At 43.4% G+C, this 12,311-nt stretch overlaps 1 protein-coding gene across 1 annotated transcript; it reads left to right on the top strand.

The window, feature by feature from the left end:
* Positions 1–745: 745 nt before the first annotated feature.
* Positions 746–1,876, top strand: LOC147625682 (F-box/kelch-repeat protein At3g24760-like). Its single transcript, XM_086817717.1, has one exon. It carries the CDS (start codon positions 746–748, stop codon positions 1,874–1,876), a length of 1,131 nt encoding a protein of 376 aa, XP_086673843.1.
* The last annotated feature ends 10,435 nt before the right edge of the window (positions 1,877–12,311 follow it).

Raw genomic sequence — 12,311 nt, 5'->3', positions numbered from 1 at the left:
GGTGGGTTGGGTATAGGCTAGTGAATGCCTTTTCCTATGCACCCACTTTACGAAACTTAAAGCAATGAATGAGTGCCAAGGAAAAATTTTCCTTTGCAAACCCACTAATAACTATTGAGCTAGTGATGAAGTTTGGCCAAGTTTTGCACTCAATTTTGTAATTGTGCCATTTTTGGCATAGTTATGTTGAAGGTGGCCAAGTTAATTGCGTCTGTGAAAAATGGTCCTTTTGTAGTCTTCCCATGACCAAGTTAACTTGATTGTGACACAGTTAACTTGGCAAATTGTACATCCCCATGCAGCCATGCATGAATGACAGCACACCATCTTCGCACAAGCTTGGCCACCATTGCTCACTGGACGAAAATCGACATGTTTCATGTTGTTGTTGGTAGTAGAACTTTCCGAATGTTCCATTTGGACATGTTTCATGTTTCATGTTGTTGTTGGTAGTAGAACTTTCCGAATGTTCCATTTGGACATTTGAGAGAGCAGCCATGGTGGGTTGTGGGTACAATTTCTATACAAGTAGCTTTCTTGCAACAATTTATGCTCTAGTAGAACTCTCTCTTCCATGGATGAAGACGTTGTTGTTGTTTTAGATGGTGGTGGTGATAATGAAGATGATGATGGGATGGAATTTTTAGGTGGTGGTGGTTGGGGAGGGGGGGAGACAGGGCCTACATAAGCATGCAATTTCGTGATCACGGTAAGGTTTTTTTCCCTTCTTGGGGGGTTTATAGATATGGAAGGAGTATTCGATAAGCTGAGCACGGAAATTGTAGAGGAGATTTTGGGGCTCCTTCCCCTGCACGGCAGCGTGGCGGCCGCGGCTGTGTGTAAGCGCTGGCGGGCGTTGCTATGGCCCGCCGGCACCTTCTGCCGTCAGCTCGCCGCCCGCCACTTTCGCCACCGCCCCTGGTTCTTCTTGGTCGGAGTCAACCACTTTCTGGCTGCCAAAAACCAGGCCTTTGGATACGACCCCGAGTCCGGCCGCTGGCACCGCTTCCCGGCCTTCCAGCTGCCGCCGTACGACCAAGGCTCGCTCACGGGCACCCATGGCCTCCTCTTCGCGCTCGCCGGCACCGGCATCTGCAAGCTCGGTTACACCCCTTGCCTCATCAACAACCGCTCTTGGCGGGAAACCCCCCCTCTCCTCTTCTCGCGGCGTTCCCCCATCGTTGCCATGGTTGAAAACCAGCAATGCTGTACTGAAAGCAGTGCCCATGGCAATGGTGCAGGCTACCGCCTGGTGGTTGCCGGTGGCAAAGCCTTGTACAACCAGCTCCTTGTCGAGATCTATGATTCTGAGACGGATGTTTGGCAGCCCTGTGCGCCTCTTCCCCCTCAATTCCGCCTCTCCAGCTCCTCCCAGTGGATGCGCCCGACCATCTTTGCTGGGAAATTCATTGCCTATGAGACCCACACGGGCTTTTTGGCCTCTCTTGACCTTGAGTGCCGTCGTTGGAGCAATGCCGCCCTCCTCAAACCCGCCAACAGCATTTACTCCTTCCTCGTCGCATGCGGGTCATCACTCGTCCTTGCCGGACTCTGCCGGGACCGCCCCTGCTTCAAGCTTTGGTCGGTTGATTTCGCCACCCTGGAGTGCACCGAGCTCGGTCGAATGCCGGATGAGCTCTACGCTCTCTTTGATGAAGAGGATGATGAGAAGCATCCCCTCGTCTCCTGTGTTGGCGGTGGCGACTTCATCTACATTTACAGTGACGCCTGGCACAAGGACTACGTAGCATGCCTGTGTGAGCTTTCCGGTGGCAAGGTTACATGGAGGAGGATGCCTTCTCTTCCTGCCCCTGTGAACCGCTTCGACAAAGTTGTGTGCTTCAGCTCATCCATTACGCCTGACGCTTGCCTGTGAAGAAGATAGAATGCGCACGATGCATGCACTGGTGTCGTCCTTTGCTGCTAACTCTCTATTGGTGCCAACCTTAGACCCTAAGCCCTAAACCATAGAAGAGTTGAGACCCTTTGTTTCCCTTTTTATTGGATGGGCTTTCATGCATCCATTTTGTATGCTTGATGCCCATGCATCAATTTGTTTAACACAAAAATGTCCACCATATGCATCCATTGCAGTATATATCACGCAATAAGTTTGGCATGAAAAAATTGCAAATTTTATAACAAAGACATACTTAAAGCATAAGCATGTTGTCGTCAAATGAACATTCTTTTGGTGATTAATTATGATTTTGTAAGTAAGTGTGTCTCATCTTTACATTTTGTGGCCCTTGATGGGCTAGACAAGAGATGTTGAAGCATGTAGATACTTTTGGCTTGAAGGACCAGTGTGTCCACTGTGCATACCCATACAATTTTATTGTGGTGATAGGAAAAAATATATATATTCATAACAAGTGAAGAAAAGGAGAGGTGTTCACTTTGGATAGTACTCCTTTCAAACACTTACAAATCAATTGTTTTTTATTTTTATAAAATACCATCCCTTAATTTCAAGGCAAGAAAGTGTTTTTTTGCAGTAAAAGATCCATTGTGAGTGATTTTTTAAAAAGAACTACTTGACGACTCACAAGTGATGAGATTTCACCTCAGTTCCAGTAGTTCGTAGGTCATTTTGTTAAAGGGGTCCATGCACCTTTATTTTTAACAGCTCGCTATAAAATTGAAGCACCAAATAAAGGATTGTTTCTTTAAAAACTACTTGATGACTCAGAAGCTATGGTGAGACTTCACTTGAGTTTCACTAGTTCATAGGTATTTTGTTAAAGGGGGTCTATGGATGCACCTTTAGTTTTAAGAGTTCGTAGTAAAATTGATAACTTGGCATAGAAGAAACTTGCATTTTAACAACTAGCAAGTCCCAACCAAACACGTGGCAACAAGAGCCTAGGCCCTTGGTGGGTAGAAGTATGAACAACTTCAAAAGAGTTTAAATATTAAAGTGGTAGACACGATGAGTTTGGCAAGATCAAAGAAGAAATAGTTGCTAAGAAACGAGAAGATTACAAGAATGTCAAAGTAGAAGCCATTCATGTTAAGATGTTTGAAGGAGATCACTTCGCTAAAATTTCATTTGCAGCTAGACTTGTGGCCTTCCATTGAGAAAAAGGTATCAGCACCCTAATAAACAATCTTGTGACTCAAGACAAAGAAATGGAGGTCGTTCCTTTTTCTGTGAGTTTTCCATGTTGCTTTTTCTTTGGGGGGGTAGGGTTTAATGAGTTGTTACATCACTTTGCTGGGAAAATGGTATGTGGCGCATATGCCAAGATTAAAATGTCGAAGGTATTACTTATTAAATTGCAATCTCCCTCACCTTTGTAATTTACTAGCCCATATCATGGAAAATTAATGGAGAAGGAGAATGAAATAGATGTAAGGAGAGAGAGAGAGAGAGAGAGAGAGAGAGAGAGAGAGAGAGAGAGAGAGAGAGAGAGAGAGAACATTGTACCATCATGAGGGAGTCTCTAATGTATACATTTGTACCATCATGAGGGAGTCTCTAATGTATACATAATTTGAGAAACAAGGAGTCCTATTATCTAGTAATGTTTATTGTTGGTGCTCTAATTGCATATGAGCTTGTGTGTGTGTGGGGGGGGGTGGGGGGGGGAAGAAAGAAAGAAAGATTTTATTAACATCTTCCAAAAGACCGAACTCGGCCTATGAGACAAATTAGTGTACCTGTGTGGGGTATCCTCTGTCATCCCAACAAAATGAAAAAGTACTAAACTAAAAAGCTGAATCTAGGTGTGCAATAAGTACAATGAGTGGGGGAGGGGATGGAGCTCTACTACTAGGAGAATGCAAAGCTATATGCATGGAGTATACAATCATGATATATGCAGCCTAGCTAGCTCCATCCTGTACCATACTGGGGGTATCAAATGGTATACATCAATGAAGGGGGTGTCCACAGCTCCCTGAAGAACATGCCTGGGTCTGCTCTGAAGCGAGCTAGTCGCTCCGCACCCTCTCTATGAAACTGAGCTCTGATCTCTGTCATCTCTCTCTGGTATAGGTGTGGTGTCCGAAAGCCAGGTGTCCTTTGTCTCCTGCGGGCTCTAAGTGTCTGTGCTCTCTGGAGAGTAACTCCCTGCTGTGTAGGGACTGGGAGTGGGATGGATCTCTGAAAAAATGTAGTGATTTATGTCTGTCATCCCCCCTCTGGAGCTGTCTAAGCCTGTAACGATGTCTCTCTGTGTGACGTTGTATGTCCAGAATGAATCTCCCCAGTATGCGCTGGTCTGCTGCCTCAAAGATTTGGCGTAGGGAATGTGGCTCTTTGAATAAAATGGGATATCTCTCTCTGATGGCTGTATATGCTCTGCATCTGCATACATAATGCTCCTCACTCTCCACCTCCTCTCTGCACAAATTGCATACCCTCTCCTCTCGGGGGATCCGTGCTGCTCTGCCAGTCTCGATCTCCAATCGACGTGATGAGACTCTAAGCTGACCAATAGCTACTCGAGAGCTGTGTGGTAAAAAGCCCTCCATGTATCTAGACCTCTCTATGAATCCATCATCAGTGATACTCATGAAGTGATCTTTGTAGTATATCATCTTCAGTGGAAGAGGCTGTGTAGGCGATATCCATGTCTCTTGTGTATAGAGCTGCCATAGGTCCTGTCTCAATACTCTGTTCCTCTCACTATGATGAGAGAGATAGATATGTGGTGTATCCCTAAACCATAGAAGAGTTGAGACCCTTTGTTTCCCTTTTTATCGGATGGGTTTTCATGCATCCATTTTGTATGCTTGATCCCCAATATGCATCCATTGCAGTATATATCACCAATAAGTTTGGCATGGGTTTTCATGCATCCATTTTGTATGCTTGATCCCCAATATGCATCCATTGCAGTATATATCACGCAATAAGTTTGGCATGAAAAAATTACAAATTTTATAACAAAGACATACTTAAAGCATAAGCATGTTGTCGTCAAATGAACATTCTTTTGGTGATTAATTATGATTTTGTAAATAAGTGTGTCGCATCTTTAGATTTTGTGGCCCTTGATGGGCTAGACAAGAGATGTTGAAGCATGTAGATACTTTTGGCTTGAAGGACCAGTGTGTCCACTGTGCATACCCATATTGTGGTGATAGGAAAAAAAAATATTCTGAACAAGTGAAGAAAAGGAGAGGTGTTCACTTTGGATAGTACTCCTTTCAAACACCTTTCAAACACCTTTGGATTGTACTCCTTTCAAACACTCACAAATCAATTGTTTTTTATTTTTATAAAATACCATCCCTTAATTTCAAGACAAGAAAGTGTTTTTTAGCAGTAAAAGATCCATTGTGAGTGATTTTTTAAAAAGAACTACTTGACGACTCACAAGTGATGAGATTTCACCTCAGTTCCACTAGTTCGTAGGTCATTTTGTTAAAGGGGTCCATGCACCTTTACTTTTAACAGCTCTATAAAATTGAAGCACCAAAAGATCCATTAAAGGATTGTTTCTTTAAAAACTACTTGATGACTCAGAAGCTATGGTGAGACTTCACTTGAGTTTCACTAGTTCATAGGTATTTTGTTAAAGGGGGTCTATGGATGCACCTTTAGTTTTAAGAGTTCGTAGTAAAATTGATAACTTGGCATAGAAGAAACTTGCATTTTAACAACTAGCAAGTCCCAACCAAACACGTGGCAACAAGAGCCTAGGCCCTTGGTGGGTAGAAGTATGAACAACTTCAAAAGAGTTTAAATATTAAAGTGGTAGACACGATGAGTTTGGCAAGATCAAAGAAGAAATAGTTGCTAAGAAACGAGAAGATTACAAGAATGTCAAAGTAGAAGCCATTCATGTTAAGATGTTTGAAGGAGATCACTTCGCTAAAATTTCATTTGCAGCTAGACTTGTGGCCTTCCATTGAGAAAAAGGTATCAGCACCCTAATAAACAATCTTGTGACTCAAGACAAAGAAATGGAGGTCATTCCTTTTTTTGTGAGTTTTCCATGTTGCTTTTTCTTTGGGGGGGGTAGGGTTTAATGAGTTGTTACATCACTTTGCTGGGAAAATGGTATGTGGCGCATATGCCAAGATTAAAATGTCGAAGGTATTACTTATTAAATTGCAATCTCCCTCACCTTGTAATTTACTAGCCCATATCATGGAAAATTAATGGAGAAGGAGAATGAAATAGATGTAAGGAGAGAGAGAGAGAGAGAGAGAGAGAGAGAGAGAGAGAGAGAGAGAGAGAGAACATTGTACCATCATGAGGGAGTCTCTAATGTATACATAATTTGAGAAACAAGGAGTCCTATTATCTAGTAATGTTTATTGTTGGTGCTCTAATTGGATATGAGCTTGTGTATGTGTGTGTGTGTTTGGGGGGGGAGGGAAGAAAGAAAGATTTTATTAACATCTTCCAAAAGACCGAACTCGGCCTATGAGACAAATCAGTGTACCTGTGTGGGGTATCCTCTGTCATCCCAACAAAATGAAAAAGTATGAACTAAAAAGCTAAATCTGGGTGTGCAATAAGTACAATGAGTGGGGGAGGGGATGGAGCTCTACTACTAGGAGAATGCAAAGCTATATGCATGAATCTAGGTGTGCAATAAGTACAATGAGTGGGGGAGGGGATGGAGCTCTACTACTAGGAGAATGCAAAGCTATATGCATGGAGTATACAATCATGATATGCAACCTAGCTAGCTCCATCGTGTACCATACTGAGGGGATGGAGCTCTACTACTAGGAGAATGCAAAGCTATATGCATGGAGTATACAATCATGATATGCAACCTAGCTAGCTCCATCGTGTACCATACTGAGGGTATCAAATGGTATACATCAATGAAGGGGGTGTCCACAGCTCCCTGAAGAACATGCCTGGGTCTGCTCTCTAAACCGAGCCAGTCGCTCCGCACCCTCTTTGTGAAATTGAGCTCTGATCTTTGTCATCTCTCTCTGGTATAGGCATGGTGTCCGAAAGCCAGATGTCCTCTGTCTCCTGCGGGCTCTGAGTGTCTCTGCTCTCTGGAGAGTAATTCCCTGCTGTTGTGTAGGGGCTGGGAGTGAGATGGATCTCTGAAAAAATGTAGTGATATGTGTCTGTAGTCCCTCCTCTGGAGCTGTCTGAGCCTAACGATGTCTCTCTGTGTGACGCTATATGTCTAGAATGAATCTCCCCAGTATGCGCTGGTCTGCTGCCTCAAAGATTTGGCATAGGGAATGTGGCTCTCTGAATAAAATGGGATATCTCTCTCTGATGGCTGTATATGCTCTACATCTGCATACATAATGCTCCTCACTCTCCACCTCTCTGCACAATCTGCATACCCTCTCCTCTCGGGGGATCCGTGTTGCTCTGCCAATCTCGATCTCCAATTGATGTGATGAGACTCTAAGCTGACCAATAGCTACTCGGGAGCCGTGTTGGTAAAAAGCCCTCCATGTATCTAGGCCTCTCTATGAATCCATCATTAGTGATACTCAATGAAGTGATCTCTGTAGTATAGCATCTTCGGTGGAAGAGGCTGTGTAGGCGATATCCATGTCTCTCGTGTATAAAGCTGCCATAGGTCCTATCTCAATACTCTGTCCCTCTCACTATGAGAGATGGATATGTGGTGCATCCCTGTCATACTGGAATGGTGGTAGATGATCCATGGCTAGGCCATGCTGTGAGAAGTAATGTGTGACCTGTGCATACCATGATCCATGGCTAGGCCATGCTGTGAGAAGTAATGTGTGACCTGTGCATACCATGATCCTCTGTCTCCTGCCTCAGCCAGCTGTCTAGATGCCTCAAAAGCTCTGTATGACAATCTGTCCTGTGGCATCTCTCGAATCTGTCTAGCAAGCATATAGTCTGGAATATGGCCTCTACCATCATAGGAGGCGCAACAAACTTTGCTCGGATAATGTCATGAGGTACTGACGGTTTGCTGCGTATCATGCGTGCCATCATGAGGGTGCGTGGTCTCTCTATCTGTGTCCACCAATGGGTAGCAAGGGGCCTGGCACCCATACCGCTGCTCCATACATCAGTGCCGGTGTGACTAATGTGTCAAATAGCCACCCCTTCGTCCGGGGCTCCTGAAAATGCACCTGGTGGCACTATCTCTCTAGCATAGCCAATGCTGCATATCCCCGTGTCAATCTAGCTCTGGCTATTTGCTGAACCCATGGTGAAGCGTGTGGCTGCTGCTGCTGCAGAGACGATAACCCCTAGGTACACGTATGATGTCACCACCTCCACATGGCGTCCTGCGAGAGTGAATGTCAGCTGACTCTCCTGCCCTGTCTCGATGTATGAAAGACCATAACCTTGGTTTTCCCAAGGCTCACAGTAAGACCCCTCTGTGTGCAGAAATCATCGAGTGCATGTAGATGCTGCTGTAGACCTCCTGGAGACTCAGACACTAATACAATATCATCAGCATAAAGCATAATATGTACTGAGGTACCTGCTAGATCAACTCCATCTTCGCCTCCCCATGTAATGAAGTCAGCCACCTCATCATTGTATAACCCAAATAGCATGGGGGAAAGTGGGCATCCTTGCTTCACACCAATGGTGCTAGCAATAGTCTCAGACATACCTCCTGGGTATCTGACTCACCCAAAAACCTGCTCATATAATGCATAGATGCCCCATGTCATATCTGTTGGTATGCCAAGAGACTGCAGGCGCACTGAAAGAGCCTCTCTCGTGGTACTGTGTCAAATGCCTTGCAAAAATCCACAAAGCAGCAATAGAGCTTTCTCTTCCTCACTCTGGCCTAATCAATCATACATCTCAAAGTAGTGAATACATGGTTGTTGAAATATACAAGTGAATAGGGTGTGTGTGGGAACAAGCTCTTGGATAAAGGCTGTAAAAGAGGAGATGTAATTGTGAAAGAACCTGTGAAAAGGTTAGAAGAATCTACTGGGAGAGAATAATGGGTAGCATGAGGGAATTTAGGAGTGTGGAGATATTCTGGGAGATATTCAGGGAAAAGAGAAGAGGTGGAGAGAATCAGGCAAAAGGTGGAGATATTCAGGGAGTGAATCATGGAGAAATCAATGGGATTTGATGCTTGATGTAAACTCTATAAATTGAGGCATATCCCTAATGAGAATTTGCTGGTTTTTGAGTATCCATGCCTACATTAATCTATTTGCTAATTATTCACTAATTACATCTTAATCACTTGCTAATCACTTTGTTAATTATGTTGATTCTAGTGTTTGATCCACCATAGCTCATCATTATGCTCAAACTTCAACATGGTATCAGAGCCATGCCTAGAATCAACCAGGTTTATGAGCCCATTAGTTAATTAATTAGGATCAAAAAAATCAATTTTTAGTGAGTTTTTCACCTTTCCGTTCACCCCCAGCCAGTGGAGGAGCTCTAGCATCTTGCACACATCAAATTAGGGCAAAAACTTTTACCACTAGCTAGCTAACATCCTTGGCTTCAAGCCTATGCAAAAAACGCAGCAAACCGCCACGAATTAGCGCTGATTTTCGCAGATGAAGGGGCGCCGTTTTTCTGAAGCAGAATGGAGATTTCTTCAAGCTCAAGTCAAATGTTACTAATTCCTCTTAGCCCAAGGGGTAATCAAGCATGCTCTACAAGCTGGTGAAGACAGAATTCAATTTCATTAAGTCTACATTGAGATCAAAGCTCTTTATCAAATCTGCAGGTGACTTTGGTAAAACAGAGATTAAGCTTTCATTATTTGGTCAAATCTTGTGTTTCTTGGCTTAATCCTCTACTAGACTCATTGCTATTGATGCCTTTGAAAGCATTTGAGCTCATTTGAAGTGGAAGGCACCAGATCTGGACTCCCCGCATACTCTGTTTTCTGCACACAAAACAGAGCATTAATTTGCTAATCAGTGATATGATTAATCAGTGCTAATCATTGTGCTTTGGTGCAATTGAGGGTTCAAATTAACCATTAGGTATCTGATACAGATCCCTATAACTTCAGATTGCAAATCGGAGTTGGTTTGATACTCCAACCATCCCGTACAAATTGGTTACCCTTAATTTAATGTAATTTCTGGTGATTTTATGCTAATAAAATTGTTGTAATCATCTATTAAACACCATATTGAGTTGTAAAAGGGTAGACACTGCCCTTGAATCTTGAATTTGGATCAAGAGGTAAGACCCCCTTCACATCACCATGAGTTCAGCACAGGAAATAGCCAAATTTAATGGGGAACAGTTTTATACATGAAAACCATGTATTTGCTGATGAGGAAAAATCTGTGGGGATTAGTTGAAGGGAGAGATGAATGCCCAGAGAGAGGGGAAAATGAGTGGAAGAGTAGGAATGAAAAAGCATTGGGACTTATTGCACTCAGTTTAAATGATGAAATCATTCATCATATCACAGGGATACAGTGGGCAAAAGATGCATGGAATGAACTCAATAAATTATTTGGTACACAAGCAAAAAATTCCAAGATAAATCTATTAATGCAATTCTATAAATTGGACATGAAGGAAAGTGAACCTTTAATCACACACTTGAACAAATATAAAAGCATTAAGCAACAACTGGCAGCTATTGGCAAAAAGGTAGAAGATGATGAAGCATTAGCTGTACTTCTGAAGAGTGTGGACAAAGGAGATTATGAAAACATTGTAGCAACACTAAAGAATGTACCTGAATTGAAGATACATGAGATAGAAGCAGCTCTACTGGAATAAGAGAGCAGAGGCAAAGAGAAGAAAGGGTTCGACTTAACAGCAGGAGAAGAAAAAGAATTCTTCACCCGAGGAGGATTCTCTCAAGGACGAGGACGAGGAAGAGGCAGAGTAAGAGGGAGGACCTTCACTTGCCACAAATGTGGAAAGCCAGGACACATGGCGAGAGACTGCTACAGCAAACCCAGTGAAGAAGGAACGACATCGGCAAACTTCATGGAGGCTCCAAGGGAAGTGGAGTTGGATCATCTTTTCTGAGAGAGAGAGAGAGAGAGAGACCCCACAACCCAATGTAACCTGCCCCAATAAAGTAAAACCACCTCTGAGCCACCGATGATGTAGGCCAAGTGGTAGATGTATGTGCGAGCACTTTAGTCAAGGTCGCGGGCACTTGTAGTAGCCTTGGACACATAGAGAGAGAGAGAGAGTGTGTCAAGGACTATGGAGTTTAGGGACTTGAGGCACTGGTCGCGGGCTATCAAGTAAGAGGGAAACTTGATACAGGGTCCAGGTGTGCTAGGATTATTCACTTGAGGGGAGGTGTTGAAATATACAAGTGAATAGGGTGTGTGTGGGAACAAGCTCTTGGATAGAGGCTGTAAAAGAGGAGCTATAATTGTGAAAGAACCTGTGAAAAGGTTAGAAGAATCTACTGGGAGAGAATAATGGATAGCATGAGGGAATTTAGGAGTGTGGAGATATTCTGGGAGATATTCAGGGAAAAGAGAAGAGGTGGAGAGAATCAGGCAAAAGGTGGAGATATTCAGGGAGTGAATCATGGAGAAATCAATGGGATTTGATGCTTGATGTAAACTCTATAAATTGAGGCATATCCCTAATGAGAATTTGCTGGTTTTTGAGTATCCATGCCTACATTAATCTATTTACTAATTATTCACTAATTACATCTTAATCACTTGCTAATCACTTTGTTAATTATGTTGATTCTAGTGTTTGATCCACCATAGCTCATCATTATGCTCAAACTTCAACAATGGTCAGTGGTAGAGAAAGCTCTCCTGAAGCCTGCCTACCCTGATGAGCGTAAACCTACTCGTTCAGCATATAAGCTAAGCTCTTGCTCCAACACTGCACCATAGAGCTTGGCCAACACGTGGCCAACCATAACCGTCCTGTAGTTGCTCGCATATCCCCTATTTTGTGGATCGGCACAATGGTGTGCATTGTCCACTCCACAGTAGGCAAACCCTCTGCTAGTGCCCTATTAAACAGGTGTAAGAGAGAGAGAGAGAGAGAGAGAGAGAGAGAGAGAACATTTGAGATTCATAATGCATCGTATTGTAGGGAGACGTTACGGAATCTAGAATCGTTGTTGGGGTTGATTTGAACCAGGTGGTTCAAGAGGATGGTTCTTGCCCTGACATTGAGATAGCTATTGATTGGTTGTCCCATCAAGTTGTAGCATTGCACACGACAATCAATATGTGAGTTATAAACTTATGGCTCGAATGGATGCCCTACTAGATTCTAATTGTCGATCACATATGTTCTTTGCTCGTTTGCACAAACAGCATGCACGACGTGAGAATATTGTCAGGATGCAAGATAGGCAAGGAGTATTGATTACTGATACCGCTTGTGTTCTAGATGTGTGTATGGACTTTCGCCATTTGTTGGGTCCGCAGGAGGTCATATCTCC

This window comes from Cibotium barometz, chromosome 23, assembly GCF_041138505.1.
Source record: "Cibotium barometz isolate CiBa-2024 chromosome 23, ASM4113850v1, whole genome shotgun sequence".
Classification (NCBI taxonomy): Eukaryota; Viridiplantae; Streptophyta; class Polypodiopsida; order Cyatheales; family Cibotiaceae; genus Cibotium; species Cibotium barometz.
The sequence above is the reverse complement of the archived record's forward strand: the minus strand, read 5'-3'. Positions and strand labels throughout refer to the sequence as shown.

Bases quoted from the DNA above. Each gene is read 5' to 3' on its own strand.
- LOC147625682 (XM_086817717.1), top strand. From the start codon at position 746: ATGGAAGGAGTATTCGATAAGCTGAGCACGGAAATTGTAGAGGAGATT.